Here is a 26,468-nt window from a genome sequence, read left to right as displayed (position 1 = left end):
TCCCTCTGTGAGAAGTCCCAGTGCTTCCAGTCCTGGGATGGTTAGGACTTGGTCTGATTGAAGTTATGGAATTGGGCCATATGGAAGGGATCATCCTTTTTGAGTTCCCCCTTCTATCTTTGTTTCCTTTATTTTTTCACTCTGGTGGTATTCTTTCCCAACCCTGAGATGTTTAGTCAGCCTGTGGACTTGGTTTTCATGGATTACTTCCAATGACGAAGTTTTTTTTAGCTGTGCAAAGCCAGTTGGGACCTGCCTTCTTTTTGTTATTGACCATGCTTCAACCATACAGATTTTTCTTCAGCAGCACCACATGAGGGTTTGGGGACGCGCAGTAGGAACCTTTTATTTTGAGATACAACAATTGTTTCTAAGTGGGATTACCCCACAGTTGCACTGAGAAGCATAAGATAAAAGAGGTTGGACAGAAAGATGGAAGAAAGGAAATGGGTAATGGAGGTAAAGTAGAAGGCTATGAAGTGATTATAACTAGGATTCAAAGGCATGCTGCAAAGACTTTCTACTATACAGTCAGCCTTCCTTATCCGAGGGTTTTTTCTCATTTTGCTCTTTTCCGACACAGAGAACCGTATAACCTATTAAATAAAAAATCGCATATTCTTGGGTTTGCAAGAAATACTGTACTCTCGCGGCACAACAATTTCAAACTGACCATGTTCTTTGCAACCAGCTTTCTTTGTACCACTTACCTCTCCATCCAGTACATCACATCTTTCGCTGACTCGGCACGGACCAAAAATAAATGATGTCTATACCATACTTTTTCTTTTCTTTACAAAAGTATGGTATGTACAGTACCGAACGAGTCTGTACTGAACTTTTGTATTTTCAGTACATTATCAAAACACGGGATAACTAATGAAAGTATTTTTTTCCATACCTATGTACTTACTTTACATATTACTGTACTGTGTTTAATGAATTGTCTATAATCTAAATTCTCTTAATATTAGTCACGAGGTGCTTAGAGGTAGGTTCTATACATGCGAGGCTTCTGAAAATCCATTCATTTGTACTTACAGGAACAACCTATGAAGAAAAATAAATGGTGGTGAAATAAAATCTGAGGAGGGTATCAAATATATCTTTATTATAAAGAACAGAAAACAAATAAAAGAAACATGATTTCAACATGAGATCAGTGTACGCAAGTATTTTCTAAGCTTACAATAAAGAATTTCTTTTATATTACAAATGTTGAGCAGTCAACCATTCAAGTTACCCCTCATTATGTAAAAAAAAATATAGAAAATCTTACATTGTACTGTAGTAACAAAATAAATCAGTCTTCATTAAGAGTTCCTTCATGAATAATGGCTCGTGCTAAATTGTTTGAGAGAGCTAATCTTATCTCCTTTTCTTTAAGAGAAAAAGCTGCTTTCGCTGCTTCTGATTCCATAGGATTATTTAAGCTGAAGAGAGAAAATGAAAATTAATGGACAACACTTAACCAGTAATCAACAATAACTTACATTTTAATTGTATATAAAAGAAAATTCTCAACTACATACTGTATCAGAATAAATATGTATGTCCCTCTATTTCAATTCTAGTTCACATATTCTTTTGAAATAAAAAAAAAAAAATATTTTTCCTATAAAAGGATCAAGAAAGCAACTGCATTCACCCTTTTTATTTTTGGGGTGGATATTGGTGGAGCTCTTCTTTCTTTGAATAAATAAAAGAAAAATTTTAAAGTAATTCTTATATTTCCTAACTATACAAACCAGGACAGAACACCTTGTTAGCAAACCACCACAGAATTTGCAATGCTTGCTTTCCAGAATGCATAGAATATCACAGGAGGGTGGGCTCAAGATAAATAGAAGAAAGAAAGAGATGATGACAATGGAATATGCAATGAAAGATGAAATATCAGTTGAAGGAGAAAGGATTAACGGGGTAAAATCATCAAAGTATTTAGAAACTATGATATCAAAATACAGGGTCTTTAGAATTAGAGTTTAGTGAAAGATTGAAAAAAGCAAATTAGACAATGGCTAGGTTAAGTAAAATTTAGAAATCAAATTATCTGAAATTACATAAAAAAATCAGACTATATATCAGTTTGGTGAGATCGGTGTTACTATATGGACACGAGTCATGGTATGACAATGAAACAATCTCCAATAGATTTAGAAGATTTGAAAAAACCCTCAGAAGGATATTGGGAGTTAAATGGCAGGACAAAATTAGAAAAGAAACTATAAGAGAGATTACTTGAGTGCCATATGAGGATGAGGTCATGGTGAGGAGCAGATGGAGATGGTTTGGTCATGCTCTTTGCACTCCCAAAGAGAGATTAGTTCATCAAATATTCAATTGGGCTCCACAAGGCACTAGAGGAGTGGAGTAGGAGATGACGAATAGGGAAGTATTGACTTAAAAGCTCAAGATAGACATCTGGCAAAATCTAACCGAGGCCCTTTGCGTCAATAGGCGTAGGAGGAGATGATGATGATGACTAAAGGACAATGGTTTGTATTCATGTAGGAACAAATAAATCTTTAAACTATGAATGATTGGGGTCGAGGAACAGATGTAATATAAACATCAAGAAAGTAAAATATTAAGACAGAAAAGGCACTTTTTGCCTACAATTACAAAATGATAAAAGTTCATAATATCCTCTAGGTGACAGAATCAAAGGGCTCAAATCAAAACAGCTGTAATTATAATGTACTAGTAAAAAGCTTTTTACTTACGTTTTACTACCCAGGTTACTGAGGTTGTGTAGGCAATACATTAGTTCGTAAGTTTGTTCTGCCGATATAACAGGCTCTTCGCTTTTCAGAAGTGGCAAGGCATCCAGCAGCAACACAGGCCAAAAACTGAAATGGTGCAAATTATTGATTATCAGATATATAGTTATCACTTAACTCTGAAGAGACACATTATTTTGCTGTTGATTTGAAAAGATAACCAACCTCACAAACAAAAATCTTTAGTTAATAATAAACCAAAAACACTACTGTAGCAATCTAATAATTCTTAATATTTCAATATTCTTTAAAATAGTGTAACAACCCAAAATTTACCTTTTGTGGGGACCAAAAAAAAAAAAAAAAAAAAAAAACTTTGTGATATTTCAAGATATTTAGCTTCAAAACTTACTACTCTGGAGCCAATTTAGAGGATATCAGAGAGACAAGAAGTGCTGCAGCATCAATAAAGTTTCCATCCTGGTACATTGTATGAAATTCTCTGTATTTGCCTGAAAAAAATTCAAATACTAAGAAACACTGCATAAGGAATATAAAACTGTAACCATATATCATATTTCATAAAAAAACTGTAATCAAGAGTTGAAATTTAGGCAATCTTATCAATCATCTAATTTGAAATAATTAAAACATTCTATTTCTTCTCACAGCATCACACTGACTTTGACAACTATCATAAAAACTAAATTCAGTTTCTAAACTTTATTCCTACATATCTGATCATTACCTTATTTGACAATAATACTTTAAAAAATGATACAATGATCTCTTTTTACAGTTTAATTCATTCAAATTACAGCCTGCAAAAGTACAAATTTTATAAAATTTACAATCTTCTAACCTATATAAACCTAACCTGAGTCATTTACAAGGGGTTACTACTAATCACGTTTTCAACGACCAGCCAATTAAAATTTTGGCTGATTGCGTCATGTTTCGTGCTGGGTCAACGCAGCGCATGTGCAAGGAACACGTGGGAGCTTGCTCACAGCATTTCTTCACAACACTCACGAGGTCAAAGACTTGCACGGAAGTTGAGGCGGGACATTTGGTAAAGGACTCAGATTTGTATAGCTAGGAAAAATACAAATTATAATTTGTACTTTATTCCTACACGGATATAAACTTCCAAGTCATTTATATGGGGATTTTCCCTTAAGAGGAAGGAAGTCTCCGTGAAGTTAAGAGGTAAACCTTTCCTCTCTGGGAGATCTAATTACTCTAAGTAATAGCAAATGATCAACATGAATCATGGACGATAGTGTAATGGCTCGTAAAGATGCAAAACCAAACTTCTGATTCTTGATAGTTAAAACCTTCTCTGATATACTGTACAGTAGTCATTGATAAAAATAGTAAGTGATCTAAGAGAACCACCAGGGAACGGAGTAGTTGGATCATAATGAGGCAAGGCTTCTTTGGGGGGTCCCAAAAAGGTAATCTTTGCCAGGGGTGATGTGGTATAAACATCAAGTGCTACATAATAAAAAAGGAGTTACTTTTTAGTATATCATCATGAGTGTTGTAATTCAAGAGGTATTAGTTTGTTAAGCGTAGTTGGAAAAGTGTATGGTAGAGTAATGATTAATAGGATCAAGGATAAAACAGAGAATGCAATCTTAGAAATACAGGGTGGTTTTAGAAGAGGTAGGGGTTGTATGAATCAGATTTTTACAGTTAGGCAGATATGCGAGAAATATTTAGCAAAACGTAAGGAGGTGTATGTTGCGTTTATGGATCTGGAGAAAGCGTATGATAGAGTTGATAGGGAAGCAATGTGGAATGTGATGAGGTTATATGGAGTTAGTGGAAGGTTGTTGCAAGCAGTGAAAAGTTTCTACAAAGGTAGTAAAGCATGTGTTAGGATAGGAAATGAAGTGAGTGATTGGTTTCCAGTGAGAGTGGGGCTGAGACAGGGATGTGTGATGTCGCCGTGGTTGTTTAACTTGTATGTTGATGGAGTGGTGAGAGAGGTGAATGCTCGAGTGCTTGGACGAGGATTAACAATGGTAGACGAGAATGACCATGAATGGGAGGTAAATCAGTTGTTGTTTGCGGATGATACTGTACTGGTTGCAGACACAGAAGAGAAGCTTGGCCGATTAGTGACAGAATTTGGAAGTGTGTGTGAGAGAAGGAAGTTGAGAGTTAATGTGGGTAAGAGTAAGGTTATGAGATGTACAAGAAGGGAAGGTGGTGCAAGGTTGAATATCACGTTGAATGGAGAGTTACTTGAGGAGGTGGATCAGTTTAAGTACTTGGGGTCTGTTGTTGCAGCAAATGGTGGAGTGGAAGCAGATGTACGTCAGAGAGTGAATGAAGGTTGCAAAGTGTTGGGCGCAGTTAAGGGAGTAGTAAAAAATAGAGGGTTGGGCATGGATGTAAAGAGAGTTCTATATGAGAAACTGATTGCACCAATTGTGATGTATGGATCGGAGTTATGGGGAATGAAAGTGATGGAGAGACAAATTGAATGTGTTTGAGATGAAGTGTCTAAGGAGTATGGCTGATGTATCTCGAGTAGATAGGGTTAGGAACGAAGTGGTCAGAGTGAGAACGGGTGTAAGAAATGAGTTAGCAGCTAGAGTGGATATGAATGTGTTGAGGTGGTTTGGCCATGTTGAGAGAATGGAAAATGTCTGTCTGCTAAAGAAGGTGATGAATGCAAGAGTTGATGGGAGAAGTACAAGAGGAAGGCCAAGGTTTGGGTGGATGGATGGAGTGAAGGAAGCTCTGGGTGATAGGAGGATAGATGTGAGAGAGGCAAGAGAGCGTGCTAGAAATAGGAATGAATGGCGAGCGATTGTGACGCAGTTCCGGTAGGCCCTGCTGCTGCCTCCGATGCCTTAGATGACCGCGGAGGTAGCAGCAGTAGGGGATTCAGCATTATGAAGCTTCATCTGTGGTGGATAATGTGGGAGGGTGGGCTGTGGCACCCTAGCAGTACCAGCTGAACTCGGTTGAGTTCTTTGTTAGGCTGGGAGGAACGTAGAGAGTAGAGGTCACCTTTTTGGTTTTTGTTTCATTTGTTGATGTCGGCTACCCCCCAAAATTGGGGGAAGTGCCTTGGTATATGTATGTATGTATCAAATACTTGGGAAACTGAGTCACACTTACTTGCATTGGGGTGAAAACCCCAGGACAAGCTTCAAGTCCAATCAAGATCATTATTTGCCTCAGCGATCTTTTTAGCTCATAATGCCCGAGTAACGAAGCATGTGGTCTGTGTGAGCACACAATTGTGCTGTCACCACAACGTCCATTAAGAGGATGTCCAAAGGTTTGATTGAATGCGACATCTTTAAGGTAAATGTCTGACGGTGGGTTTTCCCTTCTATCCACCAGCTTGAGGACTTTTATTAATGCATTTTTTCGCGGAATGCTGAGGTTGCGGTAAACCCACATGAACCACATGCTTGAAAGGGGTCCCTAGTGACGCTTACCCTGAGGATGTATAGGCTCTTATAATTTCTTTCTATTAAAAGAGACAGTACTCCTAAATACATTCTATCGGAGTGTCCAAAGCTTGCGAACAACATGGTTTTGGTGACTAGTATAATCAAGTGGTTTTGCAGAATGCTAAGGTTGCAGCAGTTCCATCTACTGTAGATCATACGCTTGAGGGGGTCCCAATAACACTTCCCTTGAGGATGCATAGGTTCTTCTGATATCTTTTATTACTTGGAGAAAAAAAGTGTCACTGAATGCTTTCTTCCGGAGTGGCTAGAGCTTGTGAATAAAAAAGGGAGTGTTATTTCCCAGCTATTTGTTCTATCAGAAACTCGTACTGTTCTACGGAACAGAATAACTAGTTGTTTGTGTGATCAGGAACCTCCTTGAAAGACAATATCAAGAAAGAGTTAACCTGAGATCTTTTGTAACCTGAGTCTGGATTATTCATTGAACCAGAGCGGACAAGGTGGCATCTTTCTGATGTCATGTTATCATGGGGGGAATGGGTCCCTAGCGATTCCTTCCCTGAAGATAGCGAGTTTCATGTTAGGCCTTAGCCAACAGGGTATCCATGTTTAGGAAGAACAACTTCGCTTCTGATCTGAGGTGCTAGCAAATCATCCTTAATATCCCAAGAAAGGGGTGTCAGAGCACTCTGTTTGTCCCTGGACTTCTTAAGGGGCAAGCTTGTGAGAACGTCCAAGTAAAATTCACCACATCCGGTTATCTTTATAAAAATTAGAATACGATCACCCCAGAAAATATAGCATTTTCTGAGTTGGGTTTCAGGGGGGAAGAAGACCCTGCAAGTAGGCTTGTTTACTTAGCTGGATTATGAATAAGTTGAAGTAAAGGGTAGTTAGGTCCTTGACTTGAGCCCTTCTGACTGGGATTGCAAGGATAATCTTAGGACATAATGAAAAACCCCTCTTCACGACTAAATGGTAGGGGGGGATTACTCTTATGAGACACTTCCGTCCTCCAGAAACCTTGGTAACGAGGGCATCGATAGTTCTTCCGGACAGGAAATTCTAGTATCTCAGACCAGGGCATGTTTCAAGATATAGAACTAGATGTGAACTTTCAAGAAAGCTACAGGAACTGCTTTCAAAGTTGTCAAACTCCTTAGCCAAAGTGACAATGCCTTGGAACGTTCCCATTCTAGAATAAGCCTAGTAAAGGTTCTATGTTGACCTGGAAGGCCCTCGTTTGTTGACTAACTCTTCCTAAGGAAGACGTTAGTTAGAATTTTATGTGACGTGTCAAGCAAGCTTATAGCGACTAAGCTAAGAGATCTTGTAGCTCTCTCTAATTGGTTTGGAGGACTCCTAGGACTCATCATGAGAGGTTCCAGACTCATTGATCATTCTTATTTATAATAAGTTGTGATGTCCTTCTGACTTCCTTGGATCTCCTGGTCTTCTATTCCCGAAGTGAGGGAGGACGTTGGCCATTACCATAGTATTGAATGAAAATGATGGCTAACAAGCATTTTGGCAAAGTTGAATGATTCATGGGAGAAAAAGCATTTAAGGTCATGCTTCGTTAGGAGGTATGGAGGATATAAATCTTCTGGTCATACCTAGTTAGAACTCATAGGTAGCTATGACCACTCTTACTAGGTTATGCCTTGACTTCGCGGGGGTAATACCTTTGTAAACCTCTTTGCCAGGCTTCCTGACAGAGGTAAAGGCAATTTACTGCTCTCAAAGTCCTTGTCCCTAAATGATTTTCTTATCTTTTCTAGAGAAGCTTGTAGCCTTTCTAGACTCTGAAGGAACTAACGAAGTCCTGTTCAACAGATGGACGGGAAAAACATGAGGGAACTTTCAACTTCACAGTTGGGCATTATTCTCAGGGCATCAAGTCCCCCCAGGGATATGGGAAGACAAGTTTCTTCTGACCGGGGAGGGGTTCTGCGTACTCATAGTCTTCTCATGCTAAACACCACTTGCTCCAAGGATACTTTCGTATTCAGCAGAGACATCGTTTCTCAGGGGCAATATTTTCCCAGAGAAAAGGGTTCTGTTATCCAAATTCTGGTTTCTGGGATGATCATTTTTTTATGAAACAGAAGTGCCAGTTAATGGCCAGACATCTGGCCATCACCGGTTGGGGCTGGCTCCATTCCATAAGTTAGGGAAAAGAGGGCCCATATTTCCATAGCCTAATCTTCCTCTCACGATCTTGAGTTCTGACAGGGGTATAGGTTAGAAACCATAGCTCTCTTCTTGAAAGGTAGTCTTAAAGATCCTCCAGGTAGACCTAGTAAGGATTAACACTCGATACCTCACTGTAGTTTTGGGTAACCAACAATCTGAAAAACAACTAATTGCTATACCAATTACAAAAATTAAAAAGAAGTGGGGGAAGATCAAAAGAAATCCCCCCTCCTACTGTAAGGCTGGATAAACTGGAAACTTCACAAGGTCCTTCCCCTGCCCGCAGCTGGTATTAGAATACTCTTGAGGAAGAGAATATCTAATATCGGGGCTAAAAGGCCATAGATGCCTATCTCAACACCTACATAGTGGGGGCATATCTAGAATACCCATGGTAAGGACAAAAGAAAAAGGGGAGGCCCATATCCTGAACAAGCTATCTTCAATGTTCAGAGAATGGACCTCGACCGATTTTACTACTCCTGACTATTTCCTTCCGTACTGTAACTTCCATTCCCTACTTGTGATAAGTCCAGGCACGCTCCTAATAGTAGGAGCTATTGCATCTGTGTTTTTGCCTTCATGGGGAAAGTAGTTCGATCCCTTGGTCTGGGTAGTTTGAAATACTGGATTACTCTGTATCTTATACAAGTCTCTTTATGGACGCTGAGCGGTAGGCCTACCAGTCGTCGTCCTTCTTCTTCCTGAAGTAGCTTGTTCCGGTCTAGTGATCTTAGCTATCTCCAACTCTACTTCTGTCTAGGAGAACAGATAGGAGAAATTCACCAAATCCAAATTTCTTACGACTAAACGCCTCTCCAGGGGGCAATTGTTCCGAGCATCTGGCCAAGACTGCGTCACATCTTTGTAAGACACAGCTCCCCCATAGAGGAACGGTCTGAAGAAAAAGGAATTCTGGGGCTTTTAACCCTGCTTGTGACAAATCTTCAAATCTTCGTAGGGCATTAGGGTCCTTAAGATCTTCCGTAGTCGCATAGTGGGATATTGCTCTAGACCAATGGTCGAGCCATGAACAGATTTGGATCGCAGGCACTGCTGCTAATTTCTTGTTCATTATTTCTGTTTGGGCAGACGCCACTAAGTTAGCCACGTTCTCTGGGAACGCTAATGGGCTCTGAAAGGCCCCAAAGGGGGCCAATAACTTTCTCTGGTTAGATAGGGCCAGAGGTGGTAAACCTGAAGACCTATTAGCTTTAAGAGAATTCTCCGAGGCTGAAACCTGCATGTTAAATAGGTTTATAGCCTCTTTAGTTTGTTTTGAGAGTTTTAGACTGTAAATGAGTAAAGGATTCTGTACTTGCAACTGAATCCTGTCTCCTGGTTTTTCCTCAGTGACACATTTTTCTAGGGGAGACTGTCGCATTTCTTAGGTGAAGGATGAGGTTTCTAATCTTTGTAGCTTGAGGCATCTCTGAAACTGAGAGAGAGGTTCCAAAAGGGTTGACTTCTGTTGGGTCGGCACTAGCACTCACAGCCGTGGCCCCGTAGTTTAGCATTAATCCAACTGTCAAGGTTAAAAAGAGTACCTAATTTGTCTCGATGGTCTTTCCTTTCTTCAGCTGTGAAAATATTACGGCGAGATAAGGAGGCGGAGGTAGGCCTAGGGAAACTCCTTTCCCTGTTCAACATGTTTAGTCGAATGATATACTTTTCCCAGATCCGGTACATAACAAGCAATCAACTTATTGGCTGAAAAGACCCTGCTACATCTCCGATATGAGCCTCGTCTACGCCTCTTAGTCAGCCTGACTCTTAAGTCAGACTGGAGTTCCATTGCAGGCATAGGGTAAAAGGATTCTTTCCTATCTTCACTTTTCAAGATACATTAAGGGGAATCCCCTGAGCAGACAATCATTCTATGCTCATCAATCATGTTTGTGGGGCCTTAATTTAGGCCACCACCCGAACTTTTAAGGGAGGATGCCTGAACCTTGATGCATTGCAGAGAAAAGTTCTCATGCACAAAGCTAGCATAAGATCTGTCCTAGCAGGAAATATCCTGGGATGAATTGTCAGCATGTCTTGCACGTTAAGAAAATTCTTTATGCACAGAAAGGTTGGCGAGCGTAATGATGTCATCACGAGCTGAGATGCTGGCGTGTACAGCTTTGTCTGGCTGGACGATGATCTTGCTTGAATTATGACAAGCGTTGGTTTCGGTGAATATCCTACTCGACCTCCCTACTCTAGGTAAGGGAGGAGAGGGTAAGCTCAAAGGAATGCGTAGTTCTGGGAAATCTTGGGGAGTGGCCGCTACTGATGTGGTCTGGCCACCCTCATCATAAGCTTCTAAAGATGTCTTTAAGACTCTGTAGAGGAGACTTAAGCTTATGGGCCTCATAGACACGTGGAAAACTTGGTTTGAGAGAATGTGTTGGGAACTGTAGACTTTCCTTTTCCAACACTGGAAAATCTCATTAGGAGGGAAACCACTCCCTATAATATTGACATGAAGATTCTCTTGAACATCTCTTGTCTAGGCAAGAGGGACACAAAGGACGTGTGTCCATGTCTGCCCAGCTCATAAGGATGCAACAATAGCCCTTCCTCAAGAGTATTCTAATACCAGCTACGGGCAGGGGAAGGACCTGGTGAAGTTTCCAGTTTATCCAGCCTTACAGTAGGAGGGGGAAAGCTTTCTCAACTCTAAGTTCCCTCGAACAGGAGGGTTTTGTTGATCATGCCTGTTCATTCATCATCATCCTCGTTGATGTGCTGGGACCTGGCTCCTCGAGGTCTCACTGTGCATAATTGATACTCTTGTGGATGTGTGTGTGTTTTTTGAAGATAAGGTTTCAGGTAACTCTCAACATGAAAAATTGAAGGGAGGTTCTCGCTGCATAGAATGAGATTTTCTCTAACTCCCATTGATAGGAGACTCAGCAACGTAGAAATTTCATTGTTTCCTGCGACGAGAAAAATATCTCTCCCATTAGGAGGGAAACCACTCCCTATAACATTGACATGAAGATTCTCTTGAACATCTCTTGTCTAGGCAAGAGGGACACAAAGGACGTGTGTCCATGTCTGCCAGGCTCATAAGGATGCAACAATAGTTGTTATCCCGTTCTAGGCAAAAACGTAAATACTGAGATTAACTAGACATAAGCACTCACTTGTAACACATAGTTAATGAATAGTTACTCAAATGACAGTGAATTAAGAAAAAACACAAGTCAAGAGAGCTAAATACTAAGAGGGTAAACGAGATGAATGCGACAAGCCTGATCGTAGACACGAAGTGAGAGAACAACCTCTTCACTACGTGATCAGCATTGTTGTGAAGAGACGATGTGAGCAAGCTCCCGCTTCCTCCTTGCACATGCGCTACATTTACCAAGTGCAAACCATGACGCAATCAACCAAAATTTTGATTAGCTGGTCGTAGAAAACATGACTAGTAGTAACCCCATATAAATGACTCAGGAGTTTGTATCAATGTAGAAATAAATATGGAATTCCCATTTGATAAACAACTTACCTAAGAATGTTAAAGTGTCAGAAAGCAACATTGCTGGACCCAAGTGATCAAGAAGAGGTGAAGATTCAAACCTACCCTCAGCAATGTATTTATGAAGGATCTGAAAAGGGTAAAAAAAAAATACATCAAATGGCTTCCTTATCCCTAAATCAGAATCATTAGCATTCCAAAAATATATACTGTACAATAATCTCAACCATTACTCGCAATAAAGGGTACTATGTTTTCATTGATCATATTTACAATAAATCTTGATAAAGTACTGGATACTTTTATTATATGAATATGCTTTTAAAATTTCATTATATTTTAATTATTAGTTAAGTATACTGAACTAATGCTCTGAAAATTTGACCATTTTCTGTCATGAGGGGTATAAGACATTTTCTTTTTTAAATTACGGTATATCTAATGACACCTTTTAATGAACAACAACATATTTCTATTACTTTAATGATTTTTAGCAGTAGAGTATAATGATGCATGAATGTTTTTTAACAAGTATACAGCACATTATTGTATTGATGTTCATCAGTTTACAATAATTTACAAGTAACTTCATCTTTTTCACCTGCTAATTTATGTAACTATTATCTTATAATCCTAGAAATGAAACAATAAGAGAGATTACTCGAGAACCATATGGTGAAGGATAGATGGAGATGGTTTGGGCATGCTCTTCGCACTCCCCAAGAGTGTGAAGTAGATGGTGAATTGAAAGTATTGATTTAAAACCTCAAGATAGAGACAACTGGCAAAATCTAATCGAGGCCCTTTGCATCAATGGGCATAGAAGATGATAATGATTGTCTGATAAATAATTTTCAGTGCTTTATTCTAATATTCTAATAAAAATTTTGAAGATTTTCTAAACGTTTTGAACTCAGTAGAGGACGTATTTTAATACAAAATCAAAGTTTAAAAATTAAAGAAAATAATTTCCAGTCTTGTTGTCTCTGTGAATCCTGTTTGAAACTACATCTGCCAACTCTTATTTTCTAGGATTCCAGATTAAAGTGGTTTGAATTAACATGGTAAAATACTTTGCCTTATTGGGGATAATTAAAAATATTTATAACAAAATACTTTACTATGACTTAGTTTTAAAGTCACAAGATAAAACCCTGCAATTTATATATATTTTTTTTTTTCAAACCACACTTACCTGATGAGCTAAATGTGAAGTGAAACCTGAATCCCTAGAACGCACTCCCCACCAAATAGCAGCACCCAGTCGATTTTGAGACAGTGCACGTCGACCCATCACTCGACATATACTAACAACTGTTGAAAAGATTGTATATATCTAAAATATTCAAACACTTTTCTAATAATGGACATAAAAATTATGTACAATAAATCATTAATAGTTTAAAAAGACCATTGAGTAACATTCTCCTCTCTCCAATTTTTTTTTCCAATAAGAGATAATTTTTAAGATAATATAAAAGAATTTGGACAGGTAAATGAGATGCAGAAAGCAAAGGCTGGCATAAAAAGAAGAGAACTAAAATGGTATTGCATATACTTGTAATTACAGCAGGCCTATGGGCTGTGGCACCCTAGCAGTACCAGCTGAACTTGGTTGAGTCCCTTGTTAGGCTGGGAGGAACGTAGAGAGTAGAGGTCCCCTTTTTTGTTTTGTTTCATTTGTCGATGTAGGCTACCCCCCAAAATTGGGGGAAGTGCCTTGGTATATGTATGTATTGTAAATGTTTTACCCATTCCCTGCCAGTGAGTACAAATATTTCCATCTTCTTAGAGACCATGAACTGAACTATACATTATAAGCATGCAAGCTAGTCTGGAAACCGATGAATGATACTTACCTTATAGGAATTTTTTTCGTTAACCTGTGATTTATACTCACTCAGCCACAGAAAACATGCGACTGCATATACATGAAATAAGAGCAGTCATGCTGCACATTATTTATGGTTTTATACCCTTCCAGTCCAACCAGCACTCAGTAAGTATACTTGGCTCTCCATCTCAAAAGTAATAAGGTGAAATTAGCAATTCATCTACATAGTTTTGTTGAAGATGATAGGGAGGCAGATATAATTGCTGTTGCATGTGCTAAGGTGCCAGGGATAGGAGATGAAAATGAGAGAGATTACAAGAGAGGTAGTGAAGAGAGCACTATATGAGATGAGAGAAGGAAAAGCATCTAGTATGGATAGTGTGAGAGCTGCGATGTTAAAGTATTTAGTAGGGGATGTGACTGTGCTAGAATGTTTGGTGAGATTGCTTAATATGTTTTATATTGTCAATGGTGCCAGTAGACTGGGTGTGTACGTATACTGTTCTACCATACAAAGGTAAAGGAGATGTGCAATGAGTGTTATAATTCTAAGGGTATTAGTTTATTGCATGTGGTTGGAAAATTGTATAGTGGTGTTAATTCATAGGATTAAGGATAAATCAGAGGATGTAATCTTAGAGGTGTATGATGGCTTTAGAAGAGGTAGGGGATGTATAGATCAGATTTTTAGTTAGGCAGATATGCAAGAAATATTTGGTAAAAAGTAAGGAGGTATATTTTGCATTTATAGAACTGGAGAAAGCTTTCGATAAGAGTTGATACGGAAGCAATGTGGAATGTGATGAGGACATATGGAACTGCTGGAAGGTTGCAAGCAGTGAAGAGTTTATACATAGGTAGTAAAGCATGTGTTAGGATAGGGAATGAAGTGAATGAGTGGTTTCCTGTGAGAGTGGGGCTGGGATAGGGATGTGTGATATTGCCATGGTTGTTCAATTTGTTTGGTGATGGAGTTGTGAGATGAGTAGGAGGCAAATCAATTGCTGTTTACGGATGATAATGTATTGGTTGCAAACTTGGAGAAGTTGTGTTGATTAGTAAGAGAAAGCAACCCATGTGTGAGGAGAAAGTTCCGAGCAAGTGTGGGTAAAAGTTATTATCGGGGTGCACAAAAAATGAGGGTGGTGCTAGATTGAATGTCATGCTGAATGAAGAGTTACTTGAGGAAGTACATCAGTTTACGTACTTGGTTTCAGTTGTTCTTTAAAAAGGATGGGGTGGAAGCAAATGTATATATTCAGAGAGTGAATGAAGGATGTAGTATTGGGGTGGTGAAGAACCTATAACTGTAAGGATATTGTCTGAATATATGGTTATTATGAGAAATGGGTTGCATACATTTCCTCTTCTCGGCTGGGAGGATGGGGGAAATACTTCCATACAGAACTTGTCTGTAAAGAAAAACTACTCGGTTGTGAGGCTCGCCTGTATCTAGCATCCAATCCAATTACTTCACCACAAAGGGGATAAAGGAAGAGTAGAAAGGCCACACATTCTACCTCTCCTAGAGTTATGTCGCAACCGCTATCTTAGACAAGATGCTACGTGTCCTGTACGGGAGCTAGATTGGGAACATAACTTGTTGGGTACCTACCATAGGACCAAAGAAAAGGTTATCCAGGGACCTGTGGGTAAACTCCCGTGGGCAACGAAGGTAGTCTGTCGTACCCGACTCCTACCTCCAGGACTAGTGCCACTGACAGAGTTCCCTTGCTTGAGGGTACACTTGGGCACACTCTTTTCATCTTGTTTCTTTTCTTTATGTTTTTATGAATTTTTTAAAGCTTATATATGATAGATCTGATTTATTGTTGTTAATTATCTTAAAATGTTTTATTTTGATTGTTATTACTTCTCTTGCAGTTCACTTATTTTCTTGTTTCCTTTCCTCACTGGGCTATTTTTCCTTGACGGAGACCTTAGGCTTATAGCATCATGCTTTTCCAACTAGGGTTGTAGCTTAGCTAGTAATAATAATAATAATAATAAGGTAGATCTGATATACAAGACTTCATATGCCCAAACTGGGATGGAATTTCTAAAATCTTATTGGACCAGCACGGCTGAAGGCGTGTTAAAAGAAGCAATGTAACTTCAGCGTGGAAAAGACTTTGGTTGCAAAGGGTCCTGAGCTCTAAAAGAAGCATTTCCGTGTCCTCACTGGATGGAGTTGTTCTGCCACCATTAGCATGAGATTGGAATTGTACTGGACTAAAAGCTGGCTCTTGGACAAACTCTGGACAAATGTGAGCAAGGCCTTCCTCCATTGAAAATTACTTGTGACATATAAAATGCCATGTGGTACGCCCATCGTAATGTAAAGGCTGCGGCTTGTATCCTATCTGATGTCCATTCAAGGATACAGGAGTGTCTACCTGGAAGACCTGATAACTCGAGCGACAACCCTGACAAAATCAAGTTCCTGGAGAGGGAGGAACTTTTGAAGCTATTCCTGAACCCAGGCTGATCCTCCAAAGGGTAAAAGATCAAAATTCATCAGCCTGAGGTCTAGCTAAAGGTAGAGTGACAGTCCTTTATTACAGCAGAGACTGAGTGAAGCTTCCTTGGCAAAGGACGAGGAGAATATACAAATTCATTGCAAAGTGACTCCACAGAGCAAAGTATCCCTTCTATTATTATTATTATTAATTGCTAAGTTACAGCCCTAGTTAGAAAAGAAGGATGCTATAAGCCCAGGGGCTTCAACAGAGAAAATAGCCCAGTGAGGAAAGGAAACAAAGAAAAATGAAATATTTTACGAACAGTAACAATATCAAAATATATATTTCTTATATAAATTATAAAAACTTCAACAAAACATGAGGAAGAAAAATTAGATAGAATAGTGTGCCCGAGTGTACCCTCAAGCAATAAAACTATAACCCAAGACAGTGGAAGACCATGGTACAGAGGCCAGGGCACTGTCCAAGACTAGAGAACAATGGTTTGATTTTGGAGTCTCCTTCTCCTAGAAGAGCTGCTTACCATAGCTAAAGTCTCTCTTCAACCCTTATCAAGAGGAAAGTAGCCATTGAACAATTACAGTTTTGTAGTTAACCCCTTGGGTGAAGAAGAATTATTTAGCAATCTCACTGTTGTCAGGTGTATGAGGACAGAGGAAAATCTGTTAAGAATAGGCCAGACTATTCTGTGTATACGTATGCAAAGGGAAAGTGAACCGTAATCAGAGAGAAGAATCCAATGTAGTAGCTAGTCTCTTCTACCCTTACACTAAAGGAAAGTGGCCACTGAACAATGACAGTGCAGTAACCCCTTGGGTGAAGAAGAATTGTTTGGTAATCTCAGTGTTGTCACGTGTATGAGGACAGAGGAAAATATGTAAAGAACAGGCCAGACTATTCGGTGTAAGTGTAGGCAAGGGGATAATGAACCATAACCAGAGATAAAAAAGGACTCCATAACTCTCAAGCGGTAGTTTCTAAACGGGTGGCTGGTGCCCGGGCCAACCTACTACCTACTAGAAGGGTAGTTCTACTGGTATTCAAAGGAGGAGCATCTGTAAATCGGAATGTCAACCAGTGTGTGGCACTTGGGAGCCATCAAGGTAACCTGAAACCAAAATTGTCTACAGACTGTTGAGTAATCAGTAAACCAGGTAAGCAGGTGGAAAGGCTATGGTATTTAGAAGAAATTGAGTATTGAAAGGTGGACTGCATGCTGCTGACTTCCCTGAGATGGTAGAGCAGCTTACTGAAAGATGTTCTAAAATTGGAGTTCTGGATAAACTGGACAGCAAACGGGTGATTCAATGAAGATACCTGAAATGTAAGCCTGTCTACCATTCACAAAAATGAGGAGTCACTGATCCTACTCCATGCCCTTAGTGATTAGGTATGTATGCTAGAACATTACTCTAGTTGAAATGGATCTTGTGTACAACTCCATTATGTTGTTGGTTGCCTGGCTGATTAAATGCTTGCCCAACTGTCAAGGGTCTGTTAAACAGAACCTCTTTGCTTGACAAGAGGGGAGCTGTTCTGCAATGCTACCAGGTGACTATTAAAACCTGTTGAGAAGATAGCAAAAGCATTACTTGGATTACTAGTAAGTTGAAAAGCAGGCGTTTTACTTCCATGAACCACTTCTCAGAGGTGTTCATCTACTAAAGGTGTGCTCCATCCTCTTTTGATTCATCTGAGAAAGGAAAAAAAAAGCAAAAATCACGCCTAAGCTGGACACGGGGAAGAGTATGCCAATACACTACCGCAGCCAAAGTCAAAGTGAAGGTAGCACTGCCTGCCGGGTAGGCAGCCAGCCCTGTTTATCTTGTTAAAAGCTTAATGGCCGTTTCAGCTTTGCTGAAGTCATAAACCTAATAAGGGTCTAAGTTTGTACTATGTATAAGAACAATTAATAATTCACAAAAAAAAAAAAAATATGGACAAATTAACTCACGCTTTATATTTGAGGAGAATTGTGGCTGGCATGAGAAACACAAGGAGGAGAGGGTTACTGCTTGGAGGGAGAATCTCTCTCCATAACTTCTGATAAAATATCAGGAGTTCTCTCTCTTGAAAAATGTTCACTATCACTAATTGAATAACTTGATTTATGCTTTATTGACACTTGGTCATTTTTTTTTTTTTACACCTTTACATTCAATTTTTACAAGGAACCTTTTTACAGACACCTGGTTTTGCCTTTTTTTCAAATGGCATGAAAATGTGGTTAAATACCATGAAAAAAAGAGAGAGAGAGAGAGAGAGAGAGAGAGAGAGAGAGAGAGAGAGAGAGAGAGAGAGAGAGAGAGAGAGAGAGAGAGAGAGAGAGAGAGAGAGAGAGAGAGAGAGTGTGTGTGTGTGTTAAATAACCCCTAATAAATTACAAGTTACCCATCTTCTAACGATTTTCCCTAAAATAGTTTATAACCATTTCACAAATGTTTATAAACTAACTAATTTCAACTATCAATTTGGTTCTTTTACTTTGTTTTAACATTAATAATCACAAATTTCTAACTAAAAATGCAAAAAAATATTATGCTCGATTGCTTTGATCTTTATCTCAAAACATTCTTAATCATATTGTTTCTATAAAATACCCAGTAAAATGTGTCCTGATCTTCAGAAATCCTAATTTGTCACAAAATCCCAATTTGGTCTTCGATTTTAGTTTTGCTTATCATCCCAGTTAACCTATGACGGATTTCCATTGCAATCGAAAACTAGTGCATTCTTAAAAAAAATTCTAAGCAAAACAATGTTAGATAGAAAAAGCAATTTCCATTAACTTAAGTGAGAAAATATACCTACAAAACAATATCAAATGACACATAAAAATAAAAAAACATACATATAATAAAAGCAGGAATATGATAAATACAGAACTTACAGAGTAGAATTAATGCATTTACAGTTGGAATTTAATTACCGGATTCAGGAAAGTTTCTATATAACATTTCACTTTTCAGGACATGATGGCTCAATAATCAAACGGGTAATTAAAATAATGAACATTTAACCTGCATCACTCGAAAGAAAAATTCACACATAAAGTAAACTTACCAACACTTTCAAAATCCCTGTCACTAGCCATCTGAATGACTTTGCATGCTCGCGAGTCATCTTTTAATGGAACTCTCTGTAGAACAGCCTGTGACATAGCCGAACCTGATGGTCCACAGTGGTCTAGGTATAAAATGCCTACCTGCCACAGACTTGGGTGCCCTACCAATGTACCTGCATAATCCAGCAAAAGGGATTCACGAAGTTCAGGAAGAAATCTGTAAAAAAAAAAAAAAAAAAAAATTCACAAATGCATAAAGTCTAGTGGAACAAGCTAAAAGGCTAAGCTAACTTGCACCTTACACAATATAGACTGCTGGAAGGGGAAAAAAGAACAAAGCAAAGAAAGTTATTGAATAAAATACAAGGCAAACTCAATTACTGTAATAGTTAAATTTTCAAAAGATAAAAAATATAGGAAGTCTTAAAGTAAAGGGAATTCTTGATCTCTGATTGTTGACACAGTTATTTTGGTATCTTAATGGAATTTGAGTATTGATGCCTTATGAAACATACAGCACTTTCATTACACAACAACTATATTCTTAAGCTATGGATACAAAAGCCCCAAGTGAGAAGTGATGAGGGAATTCTTCCATGTCTAAGATTAAATAACCCTAAAGATAAGCTAATACAAGTAAAGATGACGAACAAATTTATCTTATTGGTGAGAAGTGTGGATTAATGTAAAGGACTTTAGTAAGATCAGGAATGCCCAACACAAAACCAACTGCTGTGAGGCATGTTGATAAAGAAAAAAAATTAAGATGAATATGTTAGTAAAAAGAATGAAAAGAAACTGGAAAATTAGACAAAAACCAGTATAAAACAGTATGAGTAAATAAAGTGAGAGAGTAAAAATTGGAGACCAAATACAGAAGGCATACAATAAAAAACAGAAGTGTTAAATCAGAGGGATAGAGGCCCATGGTTATGCAATCAAGACATATCAAAGCTAACTAAAGAAAAGATTATCTTAAATCTCAAGTAGAAGAGAGATGAGAAGAGTAGAGAGGTGAATTTGAAGGGGAGGGAGGCTAAGATGCAGATGGCATAGGCAAAGATTGAAGATAGGAAATGTCTGAGATAGTGGAGTGAATGTTAAAACATAAAAAAAGTATAAAATTGACAATGGGTAAGATTCAAGTTGAAACAAGATACAATGGAATAATACATACATACATATACCATGGCACTTACCCCAATTTTGGGGGGTAGCCGACATCAACAAATGAAACAAAACAAATAAGGGGACCTCTACTCTCTACGTTCCTCCCAGCCTAACAAGGGACTCAACCGAGTTCAGCTGGTACTGCTAGGGTGCCACAGCCCACCCTCCCACATTATCCACCACAGATGAAACTTCATAATGCTGAATCCCCTACTGCTGCTACCTCCGCGGTCATCTAAGGCATCGGAGGAAGCAGCAGGGCCTACCAGAACTGCGTCACAATCGCTCGCCATTCATTCCTATTTCTAGCACGCTCTCTTGCCTCTCTCACATCTATCATCCTATCACCCAGAGCTTCCTTCACTCCATCCATCCACCCAAACCTTGGCCTTCCTCTTTTACTTCTCCCATCAACTCTTGCATTCATCACCTTCTTTAGCAGACAGCCATTTTTCATTCTCTCAACATGGCCAAACCACCTCAACACATTCATATCCACTCTAGCTGCTAACTCATTTCTTACACCCGTTCTCACTCTCACCAATTCGTTCCTAACCCTATCTACTCGAGATACACCAGCCATACTCCTTAGACACTTCATCTCAAACACATTCAATTTCTGTCTCTCCATCACTCTCATTCCCTACAACTCCGATCCATACATCACAGTTGGTACAATCCCTTTCTCATATAGAACTCTCTTTACATTCATGCTTAACCCTCTATTTTTTACTGCTCCGACTTGCATTACTGCTAAAATGTTTTGGTGAAGTTATGGGTGGGACTGGAGTCAAAGGCGGAGAATGGAAAGAGGTTGAGGTATGTAGTACTTTCTGTGTGATTTGAACATGTATGCCAACACAGAAATATGACAAATTCGAAGGTAATTTGTATTTTTCCTAACCATACAAACCTTAGCTATTTACAGAGGGTTTACCTTTTAGCGCAGCTGAAATGACGAGCCAATAGTTTTAACGAGGGTTAATTACCCCCACGCTAGTTAGCGGGGGGTGGGGAAGGGTAGCTTGCTACCCCTCCCCCCTCCACACACCGGTGACTTGCTTCACTTCACTTAGAGGTAGGACTTGACTTGGGGGTCAGGGATGGCGGGCACATATGTGTAAATAGCTAAGGTTTGTATGGTTAGGAAAAATACAAATTATCTTCGAATTTGTCATTTGTTCCATAACCGAAATACAAACCACGCTATTTACAGAGGGTGACTTACCCCTTAGGAAGGATGGAAAGTCCCCAGCCTTACTGACTTTGGCTTGCCCGGGGGCTCGATCCCTCAGTGAGCAGCACTAGAGAGAGGGAGCCCCTGTACCTCACAAGTTCCTAGCATCGCTAGGAACGAGTGGCCTACATAAGCAGTGTGAGGAGGAGAGTGTGACTCGTCCTATGAAGTTGACCTTGAGACCTTCAGATAGGAATTCTAGGATAGGACGTTCCCCATACCACCTCGTCAGGGTATGGGAGACGCAACAGTATTAAGCTTAATACTAGGAGCACAAAGAAGCATGGGTTACCTGCAGAGGTCGAGGTCAGCTATGCGAGGACCAGGATGCTGCTTCCCCAAGAGAGGGGAGAATGAAGAAAGAAGTAAGGGTCAGACATACTCTTTCATTCACGCAGACTAAGACCGGGTAACAACACCCTCAACCTACTGCTACTTGTCCAAAAAGGAGCCTGAGGTTAGACCAGCTGTTGTGCAGCCACCACAGGGCTGATAGAAAACGTATCGAGGCTCCTGTGGGTCACGTCTTGCAGGTAGTGGGCTGTAAAGGTCGTTTGACGCTTCCAGACCCCAGCTTGAAGTACCTGCGTCACAGAGAAGTTTCTCTTGAAGGCCAGGGATGTAGCAATACCCCTGACATCGTGGGCCCGAGGGCGACGTGACGGAGGAGGGTCTGGATTCAGGGCATGGTGGATAACCCTTCGATTGATTGATTGATTTAAAGTTTTCAGGCATCCTGACATCTGAGGTCATTGACGCCGGTAACATTTAATTTATGTATACAAAAATAAAAGATAAAATAAAATAAAAAATAAAAGAGTATTCAATTAAAATCATAAAAGTTGAATGTAATAAAAGTTAAATATTTTTCAGAAGACCTGCTTCTGAAATAAATCTAAAAATGCCACTTGCATGGTAGGACACATCATTTCCAAGAATCTTGGCAAGGATGAACCTGCCACCCTCACCTCGAGCCTCAAACAAATATCTATTCCGCAAGTTGTTATAATTGGGGCATTCGGTCAACAAATGCCTTACTGTTAGAGGTACTAAGCAGTCATCACAATACGGTTGGTGTTGGCCCTTCAGCAGAAACTCGTGTGTCAACCGAGTGTGACCAATACGGAGACGACAAAGAGACGTCTCCCATTTTCGGGGCATCATATTATACCTCCAAGGAGATATGTCATTTGTTATCTCTCGCATTTTATTGCCATCTTGACTATCCCATTGCTGTTGCCATTTATTGCAAACCAAGTTCTTGATGACAGGTAAGAAATCATTACAGGCAATGGGATACCTTCTTGGCAGCAACTCGGATGCAGCCTCCTTAGCCAGTGAATCTGCCTTCTCATTCCCAGACACACCTACATGTGCTGGAACCCAACAAAATTGAACTGTTATACCTCTCCGTCCAATAATGAGAAGCCATTCTAAAATCTTTAAAACTAGAGGGTTATTAGAATTAAAAACTTCCATAGCTTGAAGGACACTCCTTGCATCACTAAAAATTGTAAAATTACCCTCCTTCTCCAATGCTATTTTCTCAATAGCGGTTAATATGCCATACAGTTCGGCAGTAAATATGGAAGCGGTCAGAGGAAGTGCACCTCTACAATTAAAACCATTACTATGTACTCCAAATCCAACGCCAGCATCAGATTTGGAGCCATCAGTATAGATAAAAGTTGATCCTCTATGTTCTTTAACATGTTCATTAAAAAGAGACCTGGCTTCTAGGTCTGACATATTCTTCTTATCTCCAATAAAATATTTACAAAAAGATATCTCTGGTAACTTCCATGGAGGCGTTGATGATACCTTGAATGGAAGTACCTTATTTCTAATTATATCCAGACTATTTAATAATCGATTCACCCGAAAGCCATAAGGTTGAGGAGATTTTGGGTGCAACTCAAAGTATGATGCGTGTCTTACAAGGCTTGCAGTCTGAAAGGCTAGAGAGTTAGGGAGTCTTTGCAATCTAAACCAATACCGAAGAACGGAAGACATTCGGTAAAGGTCTAGAGGTAACTCTCCAGCATCAACAAGGAGACTTGGGATAGGCGAGGTTTTAAAAGCTCCAGTAGACAATCTAATACCTGCATGATGTATCGAGTCTAATATTTTTAACCGGCTTGAGGTGGCTGAAGAATATACCTCACAACCATAACTAATTTTGGAAAAAATCAATGCCTTGTATAATTTTAAAATAGTACTGCGGTCTGCCCCCCATGATGTATGGGATAATACTTTTAAGATATTCAGAGCTTCAACACATTTAGCTTTTAATGCTTTTAAGTGAGAAACCCATGTAAGCCTACAATCAAATATCAAACCTAAAAATTTAGCTTCTCTTGCACATGGTATCCGTTGACTTTTAATGTATATATCTGGGTCTGGATGTACTCCCCGGATACGACAAAAATGGACAATGGTAGTTTTACTTGTCGAGAACTTAAATCCATTCATGTCAGCCCACTGGATAATTTTATCAATAGAGAGTTGGATTTTTCTCTCAACCATTGCCATTTTAGTGCCAGCAAATGATATTGAGAGATCATCCACAAATAATGTTGAGAGAACATCCTGGGGAATGGCTGAGGATATCCCATTAATTGCTAGTGCAAAAAGGGTTACACTCAGCACACTACCCTGAGGAACTCCTTCTTCCTGGCACTTACTCTCTGATAGAGTTTCCCCCACTCTCACTTGAAAAACTCTACGTGAAAGAAATGCCTGAATAAATAGTGGCAGCTCTCCTCTCAATCCCAATTCATGAATGGTTTTAAGAATACCATATCTCCATGTGGTATCATATGCCTTTTCAAGGTCAAAAAATACTGTAACATGGTGCTGTTTGGAAGCAAAGGCTTCACAAATAGAAGACTCTAGTCGTATCAACACATCAGTCGTTGAGTGCATTTTTCGGAATCCACATTGAATCGGTGATAAAATACCTTTCTTTTCAAGGTACCACACCAGCCTTGCATTGACCATCTTCTCCATGATTTTACATAAACAAGATGTCAATGCAATTGGACGATAGTTTGCTGCTAAAAACTTGTCTTTACCGGGTTTTAAAAAGGCTAAAATAATGGCTAGTTCCCAAACACTTGGGTAACTATGATCATGCCATATTCTATTAATAATACTTAAAATAAATAGCTTTGTATTAAAATGTACATGTTTAATCATTGCATATGGAATTCCATCGGGTCCAGGGGCTGTATCATTGCAATGAGCAAGTGCGGAATCAAATTCTCTTTCAGTGAAAGGAGAATTATACGACTCTTCCCTTCTTGTTGCAAAATTTAAAATTTTCTTTTCTTCAGTGCTCCTATACTGGTGACCAGGGGCTCCTTCACACTTGCTGGATACATTTGAAAAATGATTAGCCAGGGCATTGCTAACATCATTTGCTTCGGTTACATACTGGCCATTCACCTTCAACACTGGTGGTGGGTTGGGGGTGAATTTGCCAGCTATCTTTTTTACTTTCCTCCACACAGCAGATGGTGGTGTCCTACTGTTAATGGAGGAAACAAAAGACATCCATGACTGGCGCCTTGCTTCTTTCATGGCACGACGGAACTGTGCTCTACATTTCTTGTACATAATTAAATTCTCATCAGTTCTGCGTCTACGCAATCGTGTTAGAGATCTTCTTGTGGCTCTGTGGAGGGCAGTTAGTTCTGAAGACCACCACGGGACGGGTCGTCGTTTGAATAACCCTGTTGTTTTGGGAATTGAATTGACTCCTGCTGTATGGAGAGTTCCATTCAGTAAGTCTATGGCATCATCGATATTTTCAACTTGTCCTGCATCCCCCTCAATTTCGCTTAGTTCACGAAATTTATCCCAGTCCGCCTTGTCAAGATTCCATCGTGGCGATCCCTGTAAAGGTGGACCATTGTTGGTGTTTATAATGATTGGTGCGTGATCACTAGTATGCCAATCATCTAATGTTCTCCAATCAAAGTCGAGAAGGCAATTAGAGCTTACGATTGATAGGTCAATACATGACAAGGTACCTGTCTGGACATGAAAGTGTGTGGGCTCTCCTGTATTAAGGAGTCCCACATCTTTATTTTCCACAATTGATGATATGATATTTCCCCTCGTGTTTGCTAAAACATCACCCCACAAAGGGTGTCTACCATTCAAATCTCCAAGTAAAAGGAAAGGTTGAGGGAGTTGTTGAATCACCTCCACTAAGTTGTCATACAAAATGTTATCATTTGGAGGCAAGTACAGAGAACAAATTGTATATTTTCGCCCTATGTCGATCTGTACAACCACTGCCTGCAGAGGTGTACGAATAGACAGAGAAACTTGGGGAACATCTCGACGAACGTATATGAGACTTCCGCCATGGCTCCCCACTTGGTGATCATATGGTGTCCTATAACTAATGTATTCGCGAGGACAAGGGGTATTATGATCAAGTTTGCTCTCCTGTAGACAAATAATTATGGGGGAATGCTCATGAATAAGGAGCTTAAGTTCTTCATATTTGGCCCTTAAACCCTGACAATTCCATTGCAAAATGGAGGAAAAAACTATGGTTTATAATTTGGTAGACCCCTTGGATGGAGTCTTCCCATTAGCAGTGTTTGATCTAACACTATTTTTTGGTGGTTTTATTAAAGAGGGTCTTGATAGATTGGGTTTAGAATTTATGATTTTCTTTTTGTCTTTTTGATCTGATTGTTGAGGAGGTTGGTGGACCTCCACTTGAATTTCCGATTTATTTAAATTGACTTCCAGATCAGAAATATCAACTGACAAATCATCATACTTATTTGACGTCGTAATTTTGATATTTCTTATGGAGGGGGGCGAGAGA

The 26,468-nt window shown here is 39.4% G+C and overlaps 1 protein-coding gene across 2 annotated transcripts in view; it reads right to left on the bottom strand.

Annotated features, from left to right (window-relative positions):
• Positions 1-875: 875 nt before the first annotated feature.
• Nup75 (nuclear pore complex protein Nup75) overlaps positions 876-26,468 on the bottom strand; it is a 140,610-nt gene continuing 115,017 nt past the window's right edge. The window contains exons 10-16 of one of the 2 annotated variants that reach the window (XM_068381775.1): positions 19,212-19,429; positions 13,027-13,145; positions 11,862-11,961; positions 3,136-3,235; positions 2,727-2,852; positions 1,280-1,433; positions 876-1,050 (exon numbers count right to left, since the gene is read on the bottom strand). In XM_068381775.1, the coding sequence (XP_068237876.1) occupies positions 1,304-1,433; positions 2,727-2,852; positions 3,136-3,235; positions 11,862-11,961; positions 13,027-13,145; positions 19,212-19,429 (793 nt within the window). In that variant the 3' untranslated portion in view covers positions 876-1,050; positions 1,280-1,303. Of the gene's footprint in view, positions 1,051-1,094; positions 1,434-2,726; positions 2,853-3,135; positions 3,236-11,861; positions 11,962-13,026; positions 13,146-19,211; positions 19,430-26,468 lie in introns of those variants that run through there. The other variant, XM_068381774.1, reaches the window with a different exon arrangement.

This window comes from Palaemon carinicauda, chromosome 10, assembly GCF_036898095.1.
Source record: "Palaemon carinicauda isolate YSFRI2023 chromosome 10, ASM3689809v2, whole genome shotgun sequence".
Taxonomy (NCBI): domain Eukaryota; kingdom Metazoa; phylum Arthropoda; class Malacostraca; order Decapoda; family Palaemonidae; genus Palaemon; species Palaemon carinicauda.
This window is presented reverse-complemented; position numbering and strand designations above follow the sequence as displayed.